This window comes from Tachypleus tridentatus, chromosome 6 (assembly GCF_004210375.1).
Source record: "Tachypleus tridentatus isolate NWPU-2018 chromosome 6, ASM421037v1, whole genome shotgun sequence".
Lineage (NCBI taxonomy): Eukaryota > Metazoa > Arthropoda > Merostomata > Xiphosura > Limulidae > Tachypleus > Tachypleus tridentatus.
In genome coordinates, this window is record NC_134830.1 from 35,698,493 (window position 1) to 35,721,870 (window position 23,378).

General features: G+C 32.5%; 1 protein-coding gene and 1 long non-coding RNA gene across 9 annotated transcripts; one reads left to right on the forward strand and one right to left on the reverse strand.

Annotated features, from left to right (window-relative positions):
* Positions 1–6,276: 6,276 nt before the first annotated feature.
* Positions 6,277–22,934, forward strand: LOC143252240 (protein CutA homolog). 7 transcript variants are annotated; one of them, XM_076504079.1, is made up of 8 exons: positions 6,364–6,470; positions 7,420–7,463; positions 10,357–10,523; positions 12,553–12,612; positions 13,683–13,728; positions 16,582–16,631; positions 20,630–20,672; positions 22,665–22,934. In XM_076504079.1, exons 2-8 carry the CDS (start codon positions 7,431–7,433, stop codon positions 22,725–22,727), a joined length of 462 nt encoding a protein of 153 aa, XP_076360194.1. In that variant the 5' UTR covers positions 6,364–6,470; positions 7,420–7,430; the 3' UTR covers positions 22,728–22,934. The 7 variants fall into 7 exon arrangements, with proteins under 7 accessions (XP_076360197.1, XP_076360198.1, XP_076360194.1 ...); XM_076504081.1 differs by having other exon boundaries at positions 6,367–6,384; XM_076504080.1 differs by lacking the exon at positions 6,364–6,470 and adding an exon at positions 6,524–6,541.
* Positions 9,443–20,119, reverse strand: LOC143252241 (uncharacterized). Of its 2 annotated transcripts, none has more exons than XR_013028898.1 (2): positions 19,996–20,119; positions 9,443–9,749 (listed from the first exon to the last, which is right to left on the reverse strand). It is a non-coding gene; the product is annotated as an uncharacterized LOC143252241 (long non-coding RNA). The 2 variants fall into 2 exon arrangements; XR_013028897.1 differs by lacking the exon at positions 9,443–9,749 and adding an exon at positions 12,971–13,116 and having other exon boundaries at positions 19,996–20,113.
* Positions 22,935–23,378: the final 444 nt, after the last annotated feature.

The window sequence follows — 23,378 nt, forward strand, 5'->3', positions numbered from 1 at the left end:
ACACAATGGGCTATCTGTACTCTGCCCACCACGAGTATCGAAACCCATTTTATAGCAGTGTGAGTCCACAGACATATCGCTGTGATACTGGGGAGCATCTCGCTAGGTGGCATGTATCGATCTCCACTTGTCTTGATAAAATTTGAATTTTTTCATTGTATTTGTAAAATACCTATACTTATGATTAAGGCCCTCGACTCGTAATCTAAATGTCGCGGGTTCAAATCCCCCGTCACACCAAACATGCTCGCCTTTTTAGTCGTGGAAGCGTTATAATGTGACGGTCAATCCCACTATTCATTGGTAGAAGAGTAGCCCAAGAGTCGGCGGTGGGTGGTGGTGACTAGCTGCTTTCCCGTCACATTATAACGTCCCTACGTGTGATAGGGTGAGCATGTTTGGTGCAACGGTGATTCGAACTCAAGACCCTCGGATTACGAGTGGAGTGCCTTAACAACCTGGCCATGCCGGGTCCGTAATAAATGTTTAATTTAATGTGATGTTTACGTACAAATGTATCAAATGTTTTGATGTATCAAAAGGACTTGCGTTTCAAAAATTTACTTTTGGTAAAATTCTGTCTTAAACAATCATTTTATGTCAGTAACTTTTTGGAATATTTTTTCTTTCTTCCCCCCCCCCCCAAAAAAAAAAAATGACGAAGAAATGCGATTTTCTTAATATAATATATAACAGTAACAGGTCTTGAAGAAATTATTCTGAAATGAGAAAACTAGAAGTTTCATTAAATATTAAAAAATTATAAATTTTTAACAAATATAATTTTTTTATTTACTAGCTATTACTTTCTTCTTTTATTTTATTTTACCCAAGTGTCTCAATCAAATCTATCAGACGTTGCTGATAGGGAAGAAATTCTAACTAGTGACTCGAACGCCCTCATCACCAGGCCATTTCAGGCTCTAAAGATAGGGCTAAAAAACACACGTGCAAATAGAAATCGAGACAAAATTTAGAACTAAGAGACAAGCACAGAATCCATCAGCAAAGACACAAGTTTAGAAGTTAAGCAACCAGTTAAGGGACCTACCAATCACATTATATCTTCAACTCTCTGGGAGTAAACATCGCTTCATACATGTTCAAGATAATGGTTGATTGCCACTCTGTCATAACATAACGTATATAACAGCTGAAAAACTTTCCACGTGTTTATAATGGGTGTGTATGCTCCCTGATAAATAGAGGGGAAATACAGACATATGGTAAACATAATATTTTGAAATTATGAAAATTTCACTAAAACTCATTATTTATTCAAGGGCAGTGTAATCGATTTAATTTTAAATTTATAATCAAAATATTGAATATTAAACTGCAATTTCCATTCGATCTTCCATTCCAGGTTCCAAAAACGCAAAGTTGACTATACGCATACTTGACGTCATCATTTAACACTGGGAAAGTACAGATATACTTTATAGGGTAACCGACATATACTATACACTCTCTTCTGGACCAGAAATAGGATAGGACCAGCACTCGAGCTGTGAAAAGTTAACAAGAAAAAGTCCTCAAATCTAATTCACCGATGTATGTTTTCTCAGTCAAGAGTTTTACAGCCGCAGTTTCTTTCAAAGGGGATACTGCTCTCCTTCGTTTCTTCTTAGTTCGAGCATTGGATAGAACGAAGAAAAATGAAACTAAATAATGTAGGAATATATTAAAACTTTACAGTAAAACTAATTTCACTTTAAAAACATTACCCTTTCAAAATTAGTTTAAAATATAAATATAATACAGTATGGAATATACATTACAATTGAATATCCCTATGACGTTACAGCTTAAGCCCTAAACGAAATTTATTCATAAAGCTCAATACTGAATATTCCAAGGAAATTTTTGACTGACTGTCTAAACTACTGATTAAATGACAGAAGCAGTAACTATTATTTTTTTATCGACTATTCGATCATTTTTTTCTGAACTTTCATTCCTACGAAGTATAGAACCTTTAAATACTTAATAATAGGTTTTTGAACATTTTCGATTTTAATGTATGAATTAGAATGTTTAAAATGAGCTTAAAACCACAGACGATCTTACCTACTGGGCAAACTGGGCAACTTCCCGAGGCCTCTTACTGCTATGGCTTTTAAATCTAACCCTGAATTTCCTTAGACGGTCTTACCTATTGGGCAAACTGGTCAACTGCCAAAGGGCTCCCACTGCTATGGCTTTTAAATCTAACTCTGAGTTTCCTTATCATTATGTAGCCCAATTTATTGAATTATGCTCGGGGTTCCAGAATGACTAAGACTGTCCCTGCTTATAACAACAACAAAAAAAAAAGAGAGTAAAATATTAACGGTATTTTCATCTAAATTAATACAATATTCGATCATCACATTCGTTTAAGAAAATGTTGAAAATAACAACAATGAAAATAAGAATCTTAAAGTAAAAGTAATTTTTAAAAGAACTTAGATAAATAAACCAACACTGATTACAAGTATCTAAAAGTGTAGAATGCTTTGGCGTAATGGAAAATATCCGAGTGATATTGTCCCTCTGTGGCCCAGAGAATATGTCTGCGGACTCGCACCGCGATAAACCAGGTTTCGATATCTATGGTGGGCAGACCACAGATAGCTCATATTGTAGCTTTGTATTTGATATCATGAAACATTGTGTTCTCAGGCTTCAAAAGTTTTGATGAGAACATGGGTGTATGTTTCAAACAATACTTTATGCAAATCAAAACAAATCTCCGTTTGGTAGAAGATCGTCTGGTTGGCTCTTGGAATCCGAAAGTAACCTAAATTTAACTAATTGTAAATGTATGAGTAGAAAACCTCAATTCCTTGTGACAGAGATGGCTAATCTAAAGCAAGTACGTATTGTAAGTGGCATGCGAAGCAAAAACATACATGGCGCTTATTTTGCTTAGAATTTCTGCACACACACATGAAACACTATAAAAATACGTATCATATTATTAATTGTTTTGTATAATTTATAATGCCTTTTAATTCCACTACTTGAATACTTCCTTCAAATCCCTATATATACTCTTGAAAAAAAGAAATGCAAAAGGGATATTTTTGTTATTTTAAAGAGATATATATGTAATAACGTTACAAGCTCAGAGTATGTGATGTTACACGTGTTAAGGCACTGATTGTCAGACCAAAATGACAATAAAAGTTGTGCACTTTGAAAACGGAGGAAAACATCGGATTTTTCGCCAAAACGCATTCGTGTCCAATAAATTTGTTTGAGAGATCTGCATGTTCTGCAAGTGCAACATGTGCAAAATCCCTATAAAAGTGACGGGTTCTCGGTTTCCATAGCTCAGTGTTAAGCCACCGGCACGCAATATAGTTACGCCAAGACTGACTGAAGCACAATGCAACAACGCCATTGGTAGCTTGGAAGCAGGCGAATCTCGATCAGATGTTGCCAGAGCTGTGAATGTTCACCCAAGCACCATCACAAGGCTATGGAATCGTCACCAACAACATGAATCAACTTGTGACCGTCCATGATTTGGCAGACAAGATCGCTACATCCGGTTACGTCACCTTCGGGATAAGACAACCACTGCGACGTCTACTGTCTCAACCATACCAGGGCTGTAGGATTTCCGATCAAACCGTACGCAACCGTCGACGAGATTCTTAGGCCCCATGTGCAACCCATCATGGTGAACGTCAACGACGTTTTTCAACATGACAACGCCCGTCCTCACACAACCCGACTCACCACTGTCTTCTTGAGACACCACAACATCAACGTTCTTCCCTGGCCCTCCAGATCCCCAGATTTAAACCCCATCGAACATCTTTGGGACGAGTTGGACTGACGTCTGCGACGGCGACAACCTCAACCTCAGCTTGCAGCAGCTTTGCAGGCTGAGTGGACAGCCATTCCACAGGATGTGATTCGTCATCTCATCGTTTCCATGGGGAGGAGATGCCAAGCAGTTATTGATGCTCACGGGGGGCATACTCGTTATTGACGTTGAGTGACGTTAAACTTCAACTAGTGAGCGTGGACTTCGCCTTTGCAGACTTTGGATGTTCAGTAGTGAATGTGCAAAGTTTCACACATGTCATACAGAACTATCCGAAATAAACTTGTTAACAATATGTCTCAAATTTTGCCTTTTGCGTTTCTTTCTTTGAAGAGTATACTTTAATTTTGATTGTTTTTTGTGGTCAGTAGATCCTTATTTAAAGTTCAGAACTTAAAATGATTCTTATGCTAAAGGTCTGATCACCTCTGCCATATAAATTTAAAGACTGCTTTTGTGTAAGACAAAAAATTGTTACAGAAACCTGAGAAGGAATTACAGAAATGTTGTTATTTTTTCCTGTGATAGTTTGGGTACATGATGGGATGGAAAATGATGTAGGTTCAGGGGAAGTTTTGAGACTATATTTTTGGTTTAGTCCAAAGAAAACAACATATATGTAACATTTAGTTTGTCTAATAAGAATATCGTGAACCACTGTTATGGTTTATATAGGGTTCGCTCAAGAATTTAATAAAACTTCTAATAGAACACAGGGCAAAACCAGACGTGTATTTAAAAAAAACAACACTTAAGTTCTTTTATCTTAACGGCTAAGGCTTTTCAAATATTGATAATAGTAAATACATGGGATTCCTATTGTTAGACAAAATACATTAATTTGCCTACAGTTCTTGAAGCCATACGAACATTAAAACCTACATCAGAAATGGCTACATATACTATGCCAAAATCAATGCACAACTACGAAACAAATTCCTGCGATGGTTATGCTATTTTTAAATTGATTGTTGAGATACTCACACTCTAAGATTTTTAAAGAACTTCTTCGCTACCACGTAAGATATTTGAAGCCATTTAAACATCGCAGAAGTGTAATAGCCATCAAAGCACCGTTATACTTGTCAGAAATGCTTAATTTAAACGGAGTAAACAAAGTATATTTATAACAGTGATTTCCAACTTTATTATTGCTGATTATAGTTTTAGAAGCTATTACATAAAAATACTTATAAATATTTTAATGAAACCCGTACAATAGTAATTAAAACAGTACTAAGTATGTCATAAGACAGTTTTTAAATTAATTCAAGCGTCTTCGTTTTTTCGTCCTGAAGAATTTCTCTAAGTTCTTCACTCTCCACCACTGAAAAAAATACGTGTCTTACTAATCCGCAGTAGTTGGAAAATAATTTGTGCAACTTATGGCGCATTAATTGGAAACATCCACGTTGAAAATTCAACATTTATCGAGTTTGCTATTGTATTTTGTCCATACGTGGTTTCCTACAACCACTTCAATGAGTTTTCTAACAGTAGATTATTACTTTATTAGATTTCTCTACTACTCTTCTGAGTGGTGATTTATTCTACTGAGTTTGTTGATTTTGTATTGTTGAAATTGTTAGTGTGTATTTAGTTTTATTTTATTATTATTGTTTTCAGGATAATCAATAAATGTGAAATTTAAAAGGGAGATATGGATCTTTAGAAGTTAAAAAAATAACAGAAACAAGTTAAATGAAAATGCAAAGAATTATATTTTTAAGCCTACGACAAGGAATTTAGAAAAAAAGTAAACAAATTGGGCGGAGAGTGTTCACATTATTTTCTCCAGCTACAAATCTCTATTTTTACTCCACTAAAATTGATAAGTACTGCAGACATACGTTAATATAAATATCTTTAATAAATATTGTATCTTAACTTATGTTCGTCAACAGGGGATATTGACTTATATTTTGTGGATCAGTAATTTGGCAATGAATTAATTACCAGAATAGTTAGTCGAGGGTCAAAACAACTGTATTAAATGGTGTGATGACCTATATTATCATTTCAAAAATCAACACTTTCAAGAATAAGCTTTAAAATGAAATTATTATCAAATTGGAATAATAAATATTGAAATGAAATAATAAAACCTTATTATAGAAGGTACATTTCGGATGTGATAAGTTACGATCTGAAAGTTGAATAAATAAAACAATAATGTAAAATTATCAGAAAGTTCAAATATAATGTAACTTGGAAAAAATGTATCATCAGTGAGATTTCAAATATCAATTGTACGACTTAAAAATTAAATGTAAATAAAGTAAAAAAATTATAAAAACTTTTCTTCATATTTTGAAGCATTCTAAAAAACGGCTTAAATATAATAGTTTTAAATAAAAAAGAGCAATAATAAATTTCATAAAGTATGTTAAAACATGTAAAGAAAAGCTGCCTTTTTTTCAAATCTTCTTTTAGGATTTAATGATTTTGGTCATATTCTTGAGAGTTTGACATAATTTTCGGATATTTGAATTTCTAACTACATTTTGATATCTGACAACACTTCAGAGAGTGCTGTGATCGCCACACATGGTAGGTGTACCTGTGTGCGTTGTTTTCTGATGGCAGTATAACTAACTTACGAGAGATTAAAAGAAAAATAATCATTTTGATCTCATTTAATTTATAATTAGTAAGAAATAGTGTTTGTTTATTTTTCGAACGATAAGTATACTATATTTATTTTTACGTCTTTTTCCTGAGGTACTAATAGAGTACACAGTTTCTACAAAGTTAACTTGATATTTATAATTTGTTGCTAGTGAAGGTTGTACTTAAACTGTTGAAGTATTATAATATTATATCACTAGTATTCAGTGATCATGATTAATGTTGATAATACCAGGTACTGCATTTGACAGTTAATTATTTTGTCTAACAGTTACGTTCTGAGGATGTGTTTTTATTACTTGTAGTTGGACATCGACTATGAGTGATTGTCAGATTACATTCGACCGTCGTTATTATCAATAGCGACAGACAGTGCTCATGGACGTCATGTAGTTGTAATGTTTTACTAGTTTTTAAGTGCAATGTATTGTAATGTTTACATATATGCTGAAAACGAAGCTGACAAGATTCATGTTCTGTCACTGTTGCATTGTTTTAGTTTATTATGAATCTAGAACAAATCTTAGGTTTCATGTATTCTCATTTTCTTTTTCTAGTGTTTTTTTGTCAAGATATCCATTACTTATTCGTTAGTTTCATTTGTTTTTGTTGGTATAGTATCAGTAAAATTTCAGTTTACTGCTTTGAAAGACAGCAAATGTGACACAGATAAAATTGTTGAAATGAACAATATGCATGGTGAACTGGTGATTAGCTTATATCTTGATTAACTTCTGTGTATGTTAACAAAACCTTATATGCAGAAACACGTGTAAATAAAAACAATGTATTTACCTTGATCAGCCATCACCATGCACCAGACAGGATATCTAATTTAGGCTTACTAAGTTAAACTTACTTAATAGTTTTCAACAACAACTTATGTGACATTGTGAATTGTATGTCATAACAAAAAAATCAACTGATAGAATATTCTGAAAGCACTAAAGTTTTTTAATCATTCAATACAGTTTTTGGGGAAATGCCAAGAGCATCTACAGTTTTTAGTGTCTTGGTAAGTGTACAAAGTGTGATGTAAGATAGTAAGTTCAAATTAAAAACCACCATTCATACATACACTTATGACTAATTCTTTTTGTAGCATATTTTAAACTTAGTTATGATTTTCTTTTGTGAGAACAATGGGGTAGTTATAGGGACATGTCACTCTCTCATGAATTCAGTTTTTGTATAATATACATACAGGTAATTTAAGAAAAAAGGATCTGTTGGTCTCATCTAGGTCATACTTTTCAGTAACTTAAACTTTAAAATAAAATATTCACATCCAGACATTATCATTCAAATATTTATCAAACCTTCCCTGAAAAGTTAAATTAACTGCATCCATCATATCTTAAGGCAACCAATTCCAAAAGCTAATCACCCTGTTTTAGCATAAGATGACTCCTATCTTGCTAAAATATATCTCTGTGTCTCCTAGTTCTACCATTCTTATCAAGTACAAAGAAAACAACAATTATGTAAACATCTTACACACCTCAGTCACATTTTCATTAATTCTTTTTCAAGAGAAAACAATTTCGGAGATCTTAACCTGTCCTTGTATCACAATCTCTTTCTTCCCAGGTATCTTTCTAGTAGCTCTCCTTTGAACCACTTCCAATAATTAAATCTCCTTCCAAAGGTATGGCATTCAAGACTGAACACCATACTTCAAATTTAGTCTGAACCATGAAATTATAGTCTCTTTACTCTTGTGTTCAGTATTTTTGTAGATATACCTTAAATTTTATTTTCTTTGCCACTAACAATAACACATTAATGATGGCTACAAAATCCTTTATCACTTCTCACTAACCTTCCTCCAATCCTAACATTGTGCTTACTCTTAAGGTAAATAAATAATTTTTTTACATTTCAGCCAACCTTTCTTTATGTAATTTTTTGATTTCCCATTTAACCAAATCTCTAAATCTTTTATAATTCATAACAGTAAATTTAAACTCCTTAAATTTATGATGCTTTTGATTTGTATCTCAGTTCACAACAGATGATTGTCTCATTCCTTCAAAATGTGTTTCTGAAAATTTAGAACTAAAATCTCATTATTTCTTATCTCCCTATGTATAAAAACATTGAACATAATTGAGTAATGATGTTCCACAATCTCTACTCTAGCAAGTACTTATATCTTTAAAGTTAACAATAAATCTAGAATATCACTGTTCTTGATAACTTTCCTGAGTAAAGTATGAAGAAAATGATCATTAACAAGTTCTAAGAACCTGTCTATCCCACAACTTTAACATTTCTCAATCCATATGTCTGAAATTAAAATTCTTCATAATTATGACATCATTAACAGCTGAATCTTTTACTTCACCATAGAGTTTCTCATTAATTTCTTCAACTTTGTTTGGTGGTATGTAGCATATTCCAACTAAAAGCCTCTTACCCATACAAGTGCTATTAGCTTTGATATTCTCAATTTGAATGGGATTTAACTCGTATGTAAGGCTGTTTAACCCCCTGGTTTTAACACTCTATCCCTATTAAATAGCTTATAACCCTGCATTTCAAAGAAATTCCTATCTTCAGAATTTCTTTACATTTAATCAAGTTTCGGTTATTGGTAGTTTATCTTCTATTCTTAGTAGTGCTCTAAGTTCATCTATTCTATATCTTATAATTTTATTATTACAGTAATTACACTTTAGCCTATGATTAAAGTTATCTGTGTGTTTTGGTCCTTATTATTTTTCTCTATATCTTATTTTCTTCATTTAGTTTATTCTGGCCCTCACTCTCATGTTGTCGTAGTTTATAGCTCTCTTACAACTGACTTGATAGCCCTTATGAACAAGCCAACTCCTGCTCTATTTGAATTTAAACCTCATATTTGAAAAAGCTGCATTTTTCCATTAAACTAATCCCATATCCAGCCAACCTGTTTGTGTTTACATCCAAGCCGTGTGTTCTATTTATACTTTTATTCAACAGTACTCATAACAGATATAAATTATTATGGCCCTTTTCTTTAGATGCCTTTATCGATTCCATGTACTTATTATTGAGCCCTTTTAACCTACCCTTCCTCGCGTCAATAGTCCCTATATGCACTACAAATACTGCATTGCTGTTATTACCTTTTATTAAATCACTTGATCTGTCAGTTACATTAACTACCCCTGCCCTTGAATATCATAATTTAATTCTTTTCTCCCTCTTTACCTCAACAAATATTCCATCCATGTGCTATACTAAAGAATTGTAATAACAACAACAACCTTTTCCTCCTGTCATGTTCCTTTTGTTGTCCTTTCATCCTCTTGTTCTTCTGTGGAAGGTAAAGGCTGAAATCAGCTACTTAGCAAAGCCTGCTCATTACAATTAAATTCATTATTTTTACTCTATCAGTACTGGTTTTAACTTTCTAAAAGTCATCATTAGCTATTGTATACTTTACATGCAAGACTGTAAGTCATTCCTCAGAGTTTATCTTCCTCTTTTACCTGTTGCATTTATTTAGGATAATCTAAAAGTTTTTCTCCAACCCACTAACTCTACATATAAATTGTACATCTTTACTACTAGTTTCCCAAATAAAACCCACTTCTTGTACCTTAAACTGTTAAGGCTTAACACTTACACTACTCTTAACCATTGTAGTCTGGAAACAATCAACACTAAATACAAATTACTTATTGACAGTACTGTTAAGTGTGACGTTAAGTTAAATATATTATACTTTATCACTACCTTATTTTTTTATTGAAGCTATTACATTTATCATTAAGACAACAAGTGGTAAATAACTAGTTCTTAAATCATATTTATGTAGTAATACAGTATATTTAGCTAATTTTTTTTAATGAGGTTTCTCTTCTAATTACTTTTAGTTCAAAATGTCCTGTAACAGGACCCTATTTCAACTTCTCTCATAGGTGTTGTTGACAACCTGTTTGTTTCTACCGAGATTGCTACATATCTCAAGAAGGTTTCTAACAACTATGGCATCTAATACTGAAGGAGACTACCAGTACACTCCAGGTCTTCATTCTGTGACATATGTTACAGCTCCAAATGAAGAAACAGCTAAAAAGTTGGCTGAGTAAGGGTTTTTTTGGAAAACCATCAATGAACAAAATAATTGTGATATATTATTTACTTAGAATTGTGTGTAATTTATCAAGTTATTTGCACCACTTCTTATGCACTTTAAAACTTGTTTCAAGTTGACAACCTCAATTATCATATGATTTTAGAGTTTTACTTTTATTGTTAAAGAACTAATTTTTACTCGCATGTATCCAAACAAAATTATTTAGGATTTCTAAGTAAGTTGTAACATGTATTTTGTGATGCAGATTTTATGCTGAAAGATTCTAAAATCCACAACACAATGAAATGTATCTTTAGTAGGAAAATAAATATTTTTTTTTAGTGTAAAATAGTTTTAACGATAAGGTATAATGCTAGACCTCCCCCCCAAAAAAAAATGTTCAGTTTGTATCAGTAAAATAATTATGCACACATTTTGAAATGCATCATTATAAAATAACTGTTAAGTGTTTGAACCTGGATTGTGATATTAATTGTATATTCTTAGTTATACATGTTACCTTTAGAATATTGTGTAAATCAAAATTCCAGTAAATGTAGATAATTACCTCTTTACTAAGCTGTGATTATATTCATATTACTTTTGATAAATGTATATTCTGTAACTTCTCTTTCTGTAATTACAACCTTACATAAAAAATGAACCATTACACTGATTTTGGTAATTATTTGAGAAATTATGCAAGTTTCTTGTAAATATTTAATACTGTAAACAGTAATATTTCAAAACCATGACATGGAGTGAAATATATACATACCTGTTCAGCTGATTATGTCAGGTTTCTCAACCAGAAAGAAAAATCACTCTAACTTCTCTATGTGTAACCCTTTGCTTCAACATATATACATATATAACATACTAAATTGTAGACCTATTTACTCTTGGGATGTACTAATTATCAAGCAGTATATTCCACAAGTTAACAAACTTCATAATACCCACTTTATGGATCTGTGGTTAATTTAAATTTCCTAAGAATATCAAACTATGTACATGTAATTTCTGTCAGTGAAAACTTTGCAACAGCTTGAAACATAAATTCTGATTGTTGAAGTTTTTACTTCATTACTTATTATTCTTTAAGAAATATCATTGGAAATCCTGTGTGTAGAATATTTAAAGTTTATGTCAACTGTCAGTATGAACACAATACTTTATCAACTTTAATGATATATGTTAGACATTTTTTGGTATTACACTGTAATTTGCTGTATTTCAATAAAGTGGCAGTGTTCACTTTGAGATTGTAAGTGGTATCTCAGTAAGCTACTATGTTTTAACTAAGTCAAACAAAATGAGAGAAATTGTATGTTTTAGTGCATAGCTGAGTACAGTTATTGTATTTGCTGATTCTGATGTATACAAATTAGATAAATGTTTGTACAGAGATTTTGAATGTTCATACACTAATTAATTACTTTATCCCACTCATTGATCAGCAGCATTTTGTGATAGATTAGATTAAGAAAGCTGACTTGACTGTGCTTTTAAGATGGAGGCCTAATTGATAACCAATGTTCTTTGGAAATTTACAAACTATTAGCAAGGCTAAGCCCCTAAACATATAACTATTAATGTTCACCATGCTTGAACCCACAATATTATATACTATAACTTACCAGACAAACAAAACACAACTCTAACTTTTAACCCAAACACTTACATTCCATCTCTTCTCAAATCAACAATATGCAAGGCTATGTCAAAGTTTATAGAAGATAGACAACTTTCCATGTTGGCAATAAAGTTAAAAATTCAACATATATTCTCCAGTTAATAATAAAAGAACTTTTTATTCCTACCATTTCACCATTGCAGGATTTTAGGGCGAGTAGCTACGATGAAACATTGGCAGAAAGTTGTCATAATGTATATTAGATACTAAAGAACAAACTTCACAGGGAGGAAATATTTATGTGCATTATAAATAAGCATTAAGGGGTTAGATATGATTCTAGGACTGTGTTTACAAATCCACAAAGAGGAATTAACTTTCTTTTTTCTTTCTTTTTTGTAGAGGACTTGTAAAAAACAAATTGGCTGCTTGTGTCAATATTATTCCCAGTATATTTTCAGTGTAAGTAAATATCACTTACTTATGTGACTAAATATATTTTTGTGTATTAATACAACTAGAAAAAACTCTAATAACTAAGTATGTAAATGCAAAACTGATCTTGCTATTCTAATGTAACAGTTTTCTTTCATCACATTAAAAAATAAGTTTTAACTTTTAAAGAACTTTATGGGTGAAAGAGTAAAATGTTTTAAAGTAAAGTTATTTAATATGCTTTATAGCTTTAGTTAAGTGTTATCTGAAATCAAGACACTGAAATTGTAAGCACTTGGCTCCACTTCAAGTGCATTATTTCTGGTTTCATCTGAGCTTAGGATACTACACATGATTGGTATAGTAAGAAGACTTGCTGAATTAGTTCAGGCTGTAAATTTTTTATTTACATTTCTTTTTGTGTAAGTAAAACAAAAGTAAAATTCCATGCTTCAGTTTTCTCTTTTTCACATTATTAGAGGATGGAGCTTTGGTGTAAAGTTGTAAGGCACATTTATCTTCCTCTTGAAGCTGAGATACATCAGAAATTTTGTCATTCATTCTAAAAGTTTTTTTATACATTTGAGACCTAAATCTCAATTTAAAATTCATTTTGGGACACTATGATTAAGAAGTTTTGATTTTGTACACATACATTTTTAAAAATAATCTAAATGTGTAAAGTGTCGATGTTATGGTGTTTTTAGTGAACTTAAAAGTATTAGCAATTTCAGTCTTTCAATTAGGGCCAAGTCATATATCTTACAAATTTAACACAATGTTGCAAAAGAAGGCATGGGGAGAAAAAGCTGCTTTGGTTGGTACATCTTGCTACATTATCAAACCATTATTCATTGAAATATTACATCTATTTTAGAAAGAGGGTTGGAAGTTTGGCTTACAATTTCTGAGGTTTTTACCTTAATTAATTGTCTTTTCAGTTTTTATTTCTACATTGGTTTCTATACATTCATTATTAAAGGTGGCAAGTGACTGAGTAAATATACAGAAAACTTGAATACATGGTATATCAGAATATAACAGTTATTTACAAAACATTAATTGTGGTGATAGTTTTCCAACTTATTATTATATAGATATGAATGGAAGGATGAGATACAGAAAGACCCAGAAGTTCTTATGGTAAGTCGAACAATACTAAATAATACTTTTCAGATTTTTTTCTGAGTACTAAACGTATGGCATAAGTCATAAATTTTACAGTTCACTGAAAAGCATTAAAATTATTATTTATTTTCTAGGTAAAGTTCTAAACCTCTTTACAGAACAGTATAATTGGAGTAACAAGAATTGCATTTTAATAGTTTTAAATTGTAATATAGGTGATAAGGTATATTTTATTAAATTTATAATACAGTTAGTTACATTAAGAACTAAATAGTGCTTGTAATTTCATCATTGCAATAACTTGTGTGTAATCACAATGAAAATTAATTTTGAGAAGATACTGTGAAGTGCAACAAAATTTTTGAGAACTTGATGTTTATAATATAAAAGAAAACTTTTAATATAATAATAATATTAATGCAAAAGTAGTGGTTTCTCAAGATGGCTGGTATGGGTATTAAAACTAATTAAAATAAAGTACAAAAAACATTTTGACCTTCTTAGGTCATCTTCAGGTTAACAAAGAGAATTTCCAACTGATTGTTGCCATGCACATGCCTTAGGGACAAGTGTAGGACATTGCAGTTAGATGTTAGATTATTAGATACTATAGGTGTAAAGGTGTTCTGGGAATATGTGGTATGTAGCAGTATATGGTTTCGTGATTTTTTAAATTGTGGGGTATATTTACTTTTGTTAGTTGATTTTGCTCTTTGTCTCGGTGTGTGCGTATAATGTTTTCTATGGTTTGTGGAGGAAACTTATTGATGTTGATGAAGTATTGTTTTATTTTGTGTAATTCGTTCTTAATTTTATCTGGTGTGCATGGTTTTATGGCTGGGTTTATTTGGTTTCTTAGTATGTTGAGTTTTTGTTTTGTTTCATGTGCTAAGTTCCAAGGAATATATAGTCCAGTATGGGCGATTTTTCAGTGGATTTCTGTTTTAAGTTGTGTATTGGTTCTTGTAATTTTGAGGTTAAGAAATGATATGTGATTGCTTTTTTCCAGCTCACAAGTGAAGTTAATGTTGGGATGTACAGAGTTAATGTGATTGAAAATATTAAGTGTGTGTTCTGTAGATGTGAATCCCACAACCGTGTCATCTACATATCTGTACCAGTATAGTGGTGGATGTAATGTTGTGTTAATTGCTTGTGTTTCAACTTGTGTAGTAAAAATATTGGCTAGAACTGGTGATACTGGGTTGCCCATGCTTAGGCCATTTGTTTGCATATAGTTGTGGTTGTTGAATGTGAAGTTTGTCTTCATCATGGTGAATTCTGTAAGGGTTGCTAATTGGTTGCTGGGAATGTCTGTTGATGTGTTAGGGTCTCATATAGAGTTCTAAAGCTATCTTGCAGGCTTCAGTGGTTGGGACTTCTGTAAAGAGGCATATGACATCGAAACTGGCCATTAAGGCTTTATGTTTAAGTTGATTAATGTTAGATTTGAAATTAAGAGTCTTTGATGAATGAGCTGGCTGATGTTACATATTTGGAGAATGTCCATGCTATGTATTTACCAAGATTGTAATTAAATGATTCATATGTGGACAATCTGGTTTATGAGGTTTGGGGATGCTGTATATTTTTGTTGTACATGAGTTGGTTTTGCGTAGGTAGGAATAAAGTGTTTGTGAAATTGTGTTGGTTTTTTCCATTTTTAGTAGTATTTTGTTTAGTTGCATTTCGTGTGTCTTTGTTGGATTTGTGTGTTGGTTTAAATTTGTTTGTGTCTGATAGGATGCTCTTCATTTTTTGGATGTATTCATTCATGTTCATTATGACTATAGTGTTTCCTTTATCTGCTTTTAGAATTTTAATGTTTTTCTCTTGTTTTAGGTTCCTTATGGAATTAATGTCTCTTTTTGTGAGGTTGTTTGCTATGGTTATGTTGTGCTTAGTTGATTTGCAGTGTTCAAAAACGTACGAAGCCACAAAACTATTCTCACCTGATAAAAGTAATTATGAAATCAATAAAACCAAACAACACTTACTTCATCAAAATCAACAAATTTACTTTTTAAAAAAATGTTGGAAAAAACCATCCACACACCTACACCAACAGCACAGTCAACAACAAACTATAAAACATTACACTGTTGCATACCATATATTCCTGATATCAACAAAAAAATGACTAACATATGGAAAAACTTAAAGACACAACATTCCAGTAAGCACCAAATTTGTTCAAAAAACAGTTAGAGAACTAAAGTCCATACTGTGTAAAAACTACACTGACAAACACAACATCAACATAAGTTGTACAGTACAACAACTGCCACGATTTCTGTATTAGAGAAATGAGCAGAAAAATAGAAACCTGATTCAAAGAACAAAAAAAACGTTTGCATATATTTTTGAACACTGCAAATAAAATATGCACAACATAACCATAGAAAACACCCAGATTCTAAGTAGAGAAACAAATATAAACAAATTCAAAATCAAGTCCTACTTATACAGCAGCTAAAACCAAAATTGAACCAATATTAAGAAACACCTTTATACCTATATTAATTGATAACTAAACACCTTATTACATGTCCCCTCCAATTCTGTAGCTGTTTACACTCTAATCCCAAAGAGATGTCTGGTAACGGTCAGTTTCAGACTCTCTTTACTAACATGAAGATGACCCAAGCAGGTTGAAACGTTGTTCTATGCTTTATTTTAATTGAAGTTTTAATATCCACACCAGCCAACTATAGAATACATTTGTACTTCAAGTAGGTTTCTCAGCATCATGAAAACTAATGATTGCTAGATGTCATCATTACTAATATCTTAAGAATTTACTGCCAGATCTCATTCCCTAAATTGTGCAAAATGTTCATTTCAAGATATTTTAAATTTCCATTATAGATGATTAAGACAAGAACTTCAAGACTGGAAGATTTAACAAAATTTGTCAGGTATCAATGTCTTTTCAGCATAGAACATATAATAAGGAATTAATATTGTTAAAATTGAACTAAGTATTAGATATTGTTATTCAAACTGCAGTCTCTTACGTACAAATCAAAATCACCAAACTAAAAACATTAAAATTGGATAAGTAGGAAAATTAGGTGTATAAATGCAATTCACCAAGTTATTTAAGCAAGTTCCTATTGTCTTTAGTATATATTAAATAGAATGAAAGAAAATAAGTGAAAAAGAAAATTAAGTTAATTGTTTGAAATGTGTTTGTTTCTGTGTTATAACATATTTATCATTACTCATATTTTTATGTGGTACTTCTCTCTCCTCATAAGATTAGCTGTTTCTATTTGTTGCTGCCCTTTATATATAAACTTATCTCAGACCCATTTGTGAGCTCCTTATCTGCATGATTTGCACATGGCTATGTTTTTAAGGCATTTCATTTGTGATCTGGTCATAGTCTCAAGTGGCACCTGTCTGGCAACAATCTACACTTTCACATCTGGTAGTCCATTTATCTCAGTTGAAGTCAAGTGTGGTACCATTTTCAGTTTTCTATCCTCCCCCTTCTGAGCCCTTACCTATCCTTCCTTGCAGTGCCACGATTCATTTTTCTCAATGTTGCATCATACATTGCCAACAGTTCCAATGATTACCTGGCAGGTTTGGGCCAGGTGGGAGCTCAACTTACAATCTTTCTTCATCAATGGCATTTTTTTATTACTGATGTTAGGGTCCTTTAGGTTTTGTCAGAGGTACTCAAATTCAATTTCTTGCCCCACCTCTTATGTCCCAGGTACCTGTTACCTCCCCTTCTCCTCAGGATCCCATAACTTGCTAGCATCTTGCAGAAGCAATATACAACTCTTCTTCCAGCAGGCTATTTAACTTGCTTCACATCATTCCCTGGGGCTTAACCTAATTTGTTTGTGGTTCCCAGGAAGACTTGGAAATAGAAGCCTATAACTGATCTATCCTGCCTCAATCATTTTTGTCACCTCCCATGTTTTACCATGGAGTTCTACCTCACTCTCCAGTAGGCATTTTCTCCAGGTTTATCGATAACCAAGATGGATATTTCCTATGCATGTCTGCATATTCCTATCTCTGTACAATCTCATTCTTATCCTCAGTTTATTCATTGAGGAGTGGTGTACCAATTTTGTGCCCTCCCCTTTGAGCTGGCTTCAGCTCCTAATGTTGTTGTTTTTTGAGTTGTGAGAAATTTTGCTCTACATCCTATGCCCCTGAGGCTTCATTTTCATTTCTCATTGACAGCTGGCCACTTCTGGTCCATTCCAAACAGAAATTGGCCAGTTGTGCTCATCAGCTCCTTCTTGTACCTCATCAGATAGGCTAGTTGACCAAATGGGAGATGCCCTTCCTGCATCCTTCCAAATCAGCTCAACCTTTTCCTCACTGACTCCATTCTATGGAATTGTCTGTTTGCCCTGCCCTGTCTGCTCCCTCACTTTCTGCATGTGAGGTTCTGTTGCTTCTGAGAACTTGGTCTTCTTTGATACTGCTAATCTTTCTCAGCCAAGCATATATGAACTACCTTCAGTTGACTTTGCACAATCAATGGAACTTTGCTCTGGAAGCCTTGGAAGTTCCCTTTTTTCCTTCTCTTAGAGATTATCTTTATCTCCTGTGACAGTTGCATAAGACTTGCACATTGGTTGGTGTGTCACTTCCTCCTCTTCATCTGGATTTAGAATTCACATCTCTTTATGGATGCACATCTTCAGGGCTTGGGTACATGGGCTGATCAGCAGGAGGTTTTGGGTTGTTGGTCTGTCAAGAAATGGTCTTTATATATCAAAGTCCTAGAACTCCTTTCCATTTGTTGGGCTTTCTTACAACTGCCACGAATCATCCAGTCAAGAATCCTTTGTTTTTGTACATTGGATCTTATATATTGGCCCATGTGCAATCTGTTCATTTCATTGCATGTCATGTGCCAGGTGCTTTCAAATTTCTGACAGAACATCTTTGTCTCAACACAAATTCCTTGACAGAATGGTCCCTTTATCCTCTTGTTTTGATGTGGCTTTGCAAACTGTGGAATTATTTCTCATACTGATGGATTTGTCACTATCCTCAATCACTAATTACCCCTCTTTTGTTTTCCAGTACGTCATCCTCAGGCTTTAGCTCTAGATACCCTCAATCAGAATTGGTCATATAAATTCCTTTGTTTATTCTCCTATTCAGTTAATTCTTGGGTAGTTTCTCTTATCCATGCCACTCCATACCAGCTCCTGGTCTCTCCCTACTAGTTGCCTCAACCAATGGTTTCCTTGTTTACTCTAACTACAATTATTCCCTCCTCTATTCACTTCCCTTGTTACCTGATCTCCTTTGTCAACTTCAGTCACTGGTTCTGCATCCTGTTATTCATTTTCACACCTGGCTTTTATCTGGTCCTTGGTGAAATTATCTGGTTTATCTTATTATGTAGGTTTTCATTTGGATAATAATAAAGGTTGCATATAGAGGGCAGCAACAAGCAGAAATAGCTAATCTTGTGAGAGGAGGGATGTATGTATCAGAAATATGTTTTCAGTTTAGGAAAGTTGTAGCTTTATTGTTTTGTATGTTTACTTTGTTTTTCAAAATGTAAATGTGTAATATGATATTCATAAAATTTAAATTTGTTATAGTTCAGATGTTTTATACACGTATCAGACAATTAATGTACTTATATTTTCCATAAACATCTAAGTCTGTAACACAAGTTATGCTGAGTATAATAGTGAAAATAAACAACCAAAACCTGATAATGTACACAATACACAACATTTTTATATTTCAACCCCAATCCAAGAAACAGATTTCCTTTTAGAAAATTTCTGGGTTGCAGTTTCCAAAAATAGCATTAAAAGACATAAAAACATTCATGACTGCTAAGATTTACTTTGTTACATGATGATAAGAGTTAAGGACAACAACAGGACTGTTGGTCTATCTCGTAAGTTTACCACATTTAAAACTACCCATTCCAAAGGCAAACCAATCTGTTTGAAAAGTAAAGCTCCATTCACACCATTACATAAAAAAAAATGATGCATTGGTACTATCATTTCCCTTAATAGTCTTGAATGCCTCAATCAAATTTGCTCTTCTTTTTTTCAAAGAAAACAATGTACAAGATTTTGACCTGTCCTTGTATGACTATACTCCTGGTATCACCCTAGTACCCCTCAGTTGAACCCTTTCCAACAGTTCAATGTCCTTCTTAATGTAAGGATCCCTAGATTTAATGCTATACTCCCAATGAGGCTTAACCAATGGCCTATGCAAATAATAGTTGTTATAGTTAAAAGCTGTGTGATAGTTATTTGCCCAACTCACCAAATGATCCAAGTTACTTAGCCAAACAACAGCATCCTCCTCACAGCCAGCAACACTCGAGGCTTCATCATCATCAACAAATTGTTGGTAAAGAAGCAGCAGCATCACAACTGGCAACACTAAAAACAGTAATATCAGTTTATTGATCATTCATTTATCTATTACGTTGATGCAAACCAAAAAGAACAAAGGTCCTAACACCCAAGCCCTGTGTCATTATTCCAGTTTGACTAACTCTGTTTATAACAGCCCTTTTTCTTCCATTCCTCCAGTCATTTTGTGATCAACAAACCAACCTGTACTCTGCACCTACAGATTATTTTTAATAAGCTTTTCATGTAGCACTTTGTCAAATGCCTTTTGAAAATTCCAATAAATGAAATCTACGTCTACACAAGCAGTACGCTCTTCCAAAAATATCTGAAGGTTACTAAGACAAGACTTTCCTGTATTATTAAGATAAGCTATGAAAGACAGTTATATTGTCCCTAAAATGTCAGCTACTGTTAAATACCTAATATTCAAGGCCCTACTGACAGTATTATACAAGTTCTTATAAATATGAAATATACTAGTGTATGTACATATACATGTATGTATTTATATATATATATATATTTTTAAATACTTGCAGAGATAACCATCCCTATGAGGTTTGTGAAGTGATATCTACACCAGTAAGTAGCTTTTTATATAATCTCTATCTTGGCAAATACATGTTTACTTATTAATAAATATTAAATAGTTAATTCTCTGCCAAGATATTCCATTTGTTCAACAAAGCATCCTCTAAGGAATGTTATGGGATTTCGTTTTAGTTGCTCAATGAAGATAGTTTTTGCAGAAGTTGAAGTTTTAATAAATTATTCCCATTATCACATATAGACTTGGACTTTCTTCTATTTACCCTTAACAAAGCTGTCACAGCAATGTGTAGTAAATAATTATTTTGGGATTGGAAAGTACTTATTTATATATAAACACATTCATGTTAGAATGGCATATAGGTTTCTAGTGATTACTGAACTATACAAAGACTGGTCAGTTGATGACTAGATAGATGTGCTCCTAACCCTTTGAAAATGGTTGCAATGATACTGAACAGTATTATGATTTGGATGGACTATGAACTATTTCAATAAAATGATATTTGGAAAACAGGTATAAGTTTTAAGTACTGTGTACATGGGATCATTGTCTTGCTGGAACAACACACTGGCTAGCTGACCTTAAAGCTCTATCATAGTTTCTGGAATGCTTTCATTTAAGATCTCTTGTTTATCCATATGTCTTTGGATATGCAAACACTTCATAGAAAGATCCTATGACCACCATGCAAAATACAGTTCATACTGTAAGGTAACTGCAGTGATCCTTCACAACTAGCATTGAACATAAGCAGCTATTACTTGGAAGGAATTGCTGTCATTATTTCATCATGATTCCATTGTTGATTAGTTCTACACTATCAAAATGTACAATTCCCTATTCCACTCTTTCCAAGAAACCCAACTTCACAGAGATGTGCTTCACACATCTGTAAGGCAGTGCTTCATAAATTATGTTCTGCAGAAGGGTCTCAAGCATACCAAGAAATATTTGCAATTAATAATGTAAATTTATTACCATTCTAATGAATTTTGAAATTTGATTTATTTTCTCCCTGACAGTAATATCTGTCTGTCTCACTCAGGGGATGCCACTAATATACATGTGCTACAAAACGTTTGGGACATTAAAAATACACTGCAATCTGAAACAAAGTTTTAGAAGCACTGCTCTAAGGTATCATCTGTTTAGATGCTGCTTAATGATAAATAAAATGACTTATATTCTCACATTCATAAAGATTCACAGTTTTCAAAACTTATCCTTCATTTTCTGAATAATGTTGAATACTCTCATTTGCAGAACATAATGCATGAAAAGTGTTTTTACATATCCATCCTCTACAATTAAAGCTGTAAAGTTTTCTCCCTCATAACAGCAGTATGTCTATGGATTCACATTTGTTTAAAACCAGGTTTCAATACCCTTGGTGGGTGAAGTGCAGATAGCTCATTGTTTAGTTATGTGTTTAATTCTAAGCAAAAAACTCAACACATTTTGAATCAATTTTGTCTTCTGTGCCAGGGTTATCTATGTTAAAGCAGTTAGAACTAATGGTATTTTAAAATTTTGTTCTTAAGGTAGGTTACCGTATGCAATACTATGAAATATACCACAGACCAGAAACAGTAAAAGCTCAAGAAGAATGTGTGTTAAAATCATTCTAATAAATTTTAAATGTACTGTATGGAAGTTGACAGTTTTATCACATAGTAATAATAATGTTTTAAAGCAAGTCTTGTTGAAAAACAAATCCATATTGTTTATGGCTATGATACATATTGCAAGACGTACTTGTGGATTCTTTTGTTTTTCCTATGTGAAAAGTTTGTATTAATGTAAATAAGGACCTGTAACTCCAGAAAGTATTGTTAAAATTCAATGTTTCACTATTATAGCTTTGTCAAGGCTATCAACAGTCTTAAAGTTCAAACTAAATTGGAACACTGTAATACAAAGAGGTGTATGTTATTTTAATTGCATTAATACTAATGTATTATAATGAACTTCAGTTTGCATTAAACAAAGTTAAGAATAAACATTTTGTTTTTATTCTGTAGATCCAACATGGAAACTTACCTTACTTGAAATGGTTAGGAGAAATTGTTCCAGATAAGCAATAGGCCTTATTTAACTACAGTATAAACAGATATGCATTTGTCAAGTCTTTGAAATTAAGACAAAATGCTGGAATTATGTACAATATGTTTGAGAAATTTGTGTGAGCAAACAGTTTCAGTTTTGTTATCAAGTAAAATTTGGAAACAAACTTTTGATACAAGTACACTTGTGTAATTGACAAGATATAAATAAATACATTTGGCAAATCATTTCTAATGTATTAATATTAATACTCAAGTTTAAATAACTGATCACCATTGAAGCAACCACCAATTCCACTTCCATAAAGGGTCAAACTGAGTTATATTTAACAGATTCAGAGCTATCGCATGTGGAGACTAATCAAAGAGTGAAAGCTAACTGATAGCAAAGTTCAGTCAAAACACAAGTGTAGGTATTTGGTTACTTGATAAAAAAATGTTAAAGTCCAGGAAGAGTAACTTTCTACAAACAAGAACTCCAATGAACGAAAATTGCATTTATCTATTATAAAAAATTAAAACTGTATAAACACACAATATTACTACATTTCAATTCACTGTATAAGAATTCTTAACAGTAATTTTTGTCAATAAAGATTCAGTTGCTAATTATGTCTACAATTACAAAGATCATTGTACAGAATTGAAGCTTGTATTTGTAGATTGTACATG

Bases quoted from the DNA above. Each gene is read 5' to 3' on its own strand.
- LOC143252240 (XM_076504079.1), top strand. From the start codon at position 7,431: ATGCCAAGAGCATCTACAGTTTTTAGTGTCTTG. The intron at 10,524-12,552 runs GTAAGGGTTTTT...TCTTTTTTGTAG, and splicing joins ACAGCTAAAAAGTTGGCTGA to AGGACTTGTAAAAAACAAAT. The intron at 16,632-20,629 runs GTATCAATGTCT...AAATACTTGCAG, and splicing joins GATTTAACAAAATTTGTCAG to AGATAACCATCCCTATGAGG.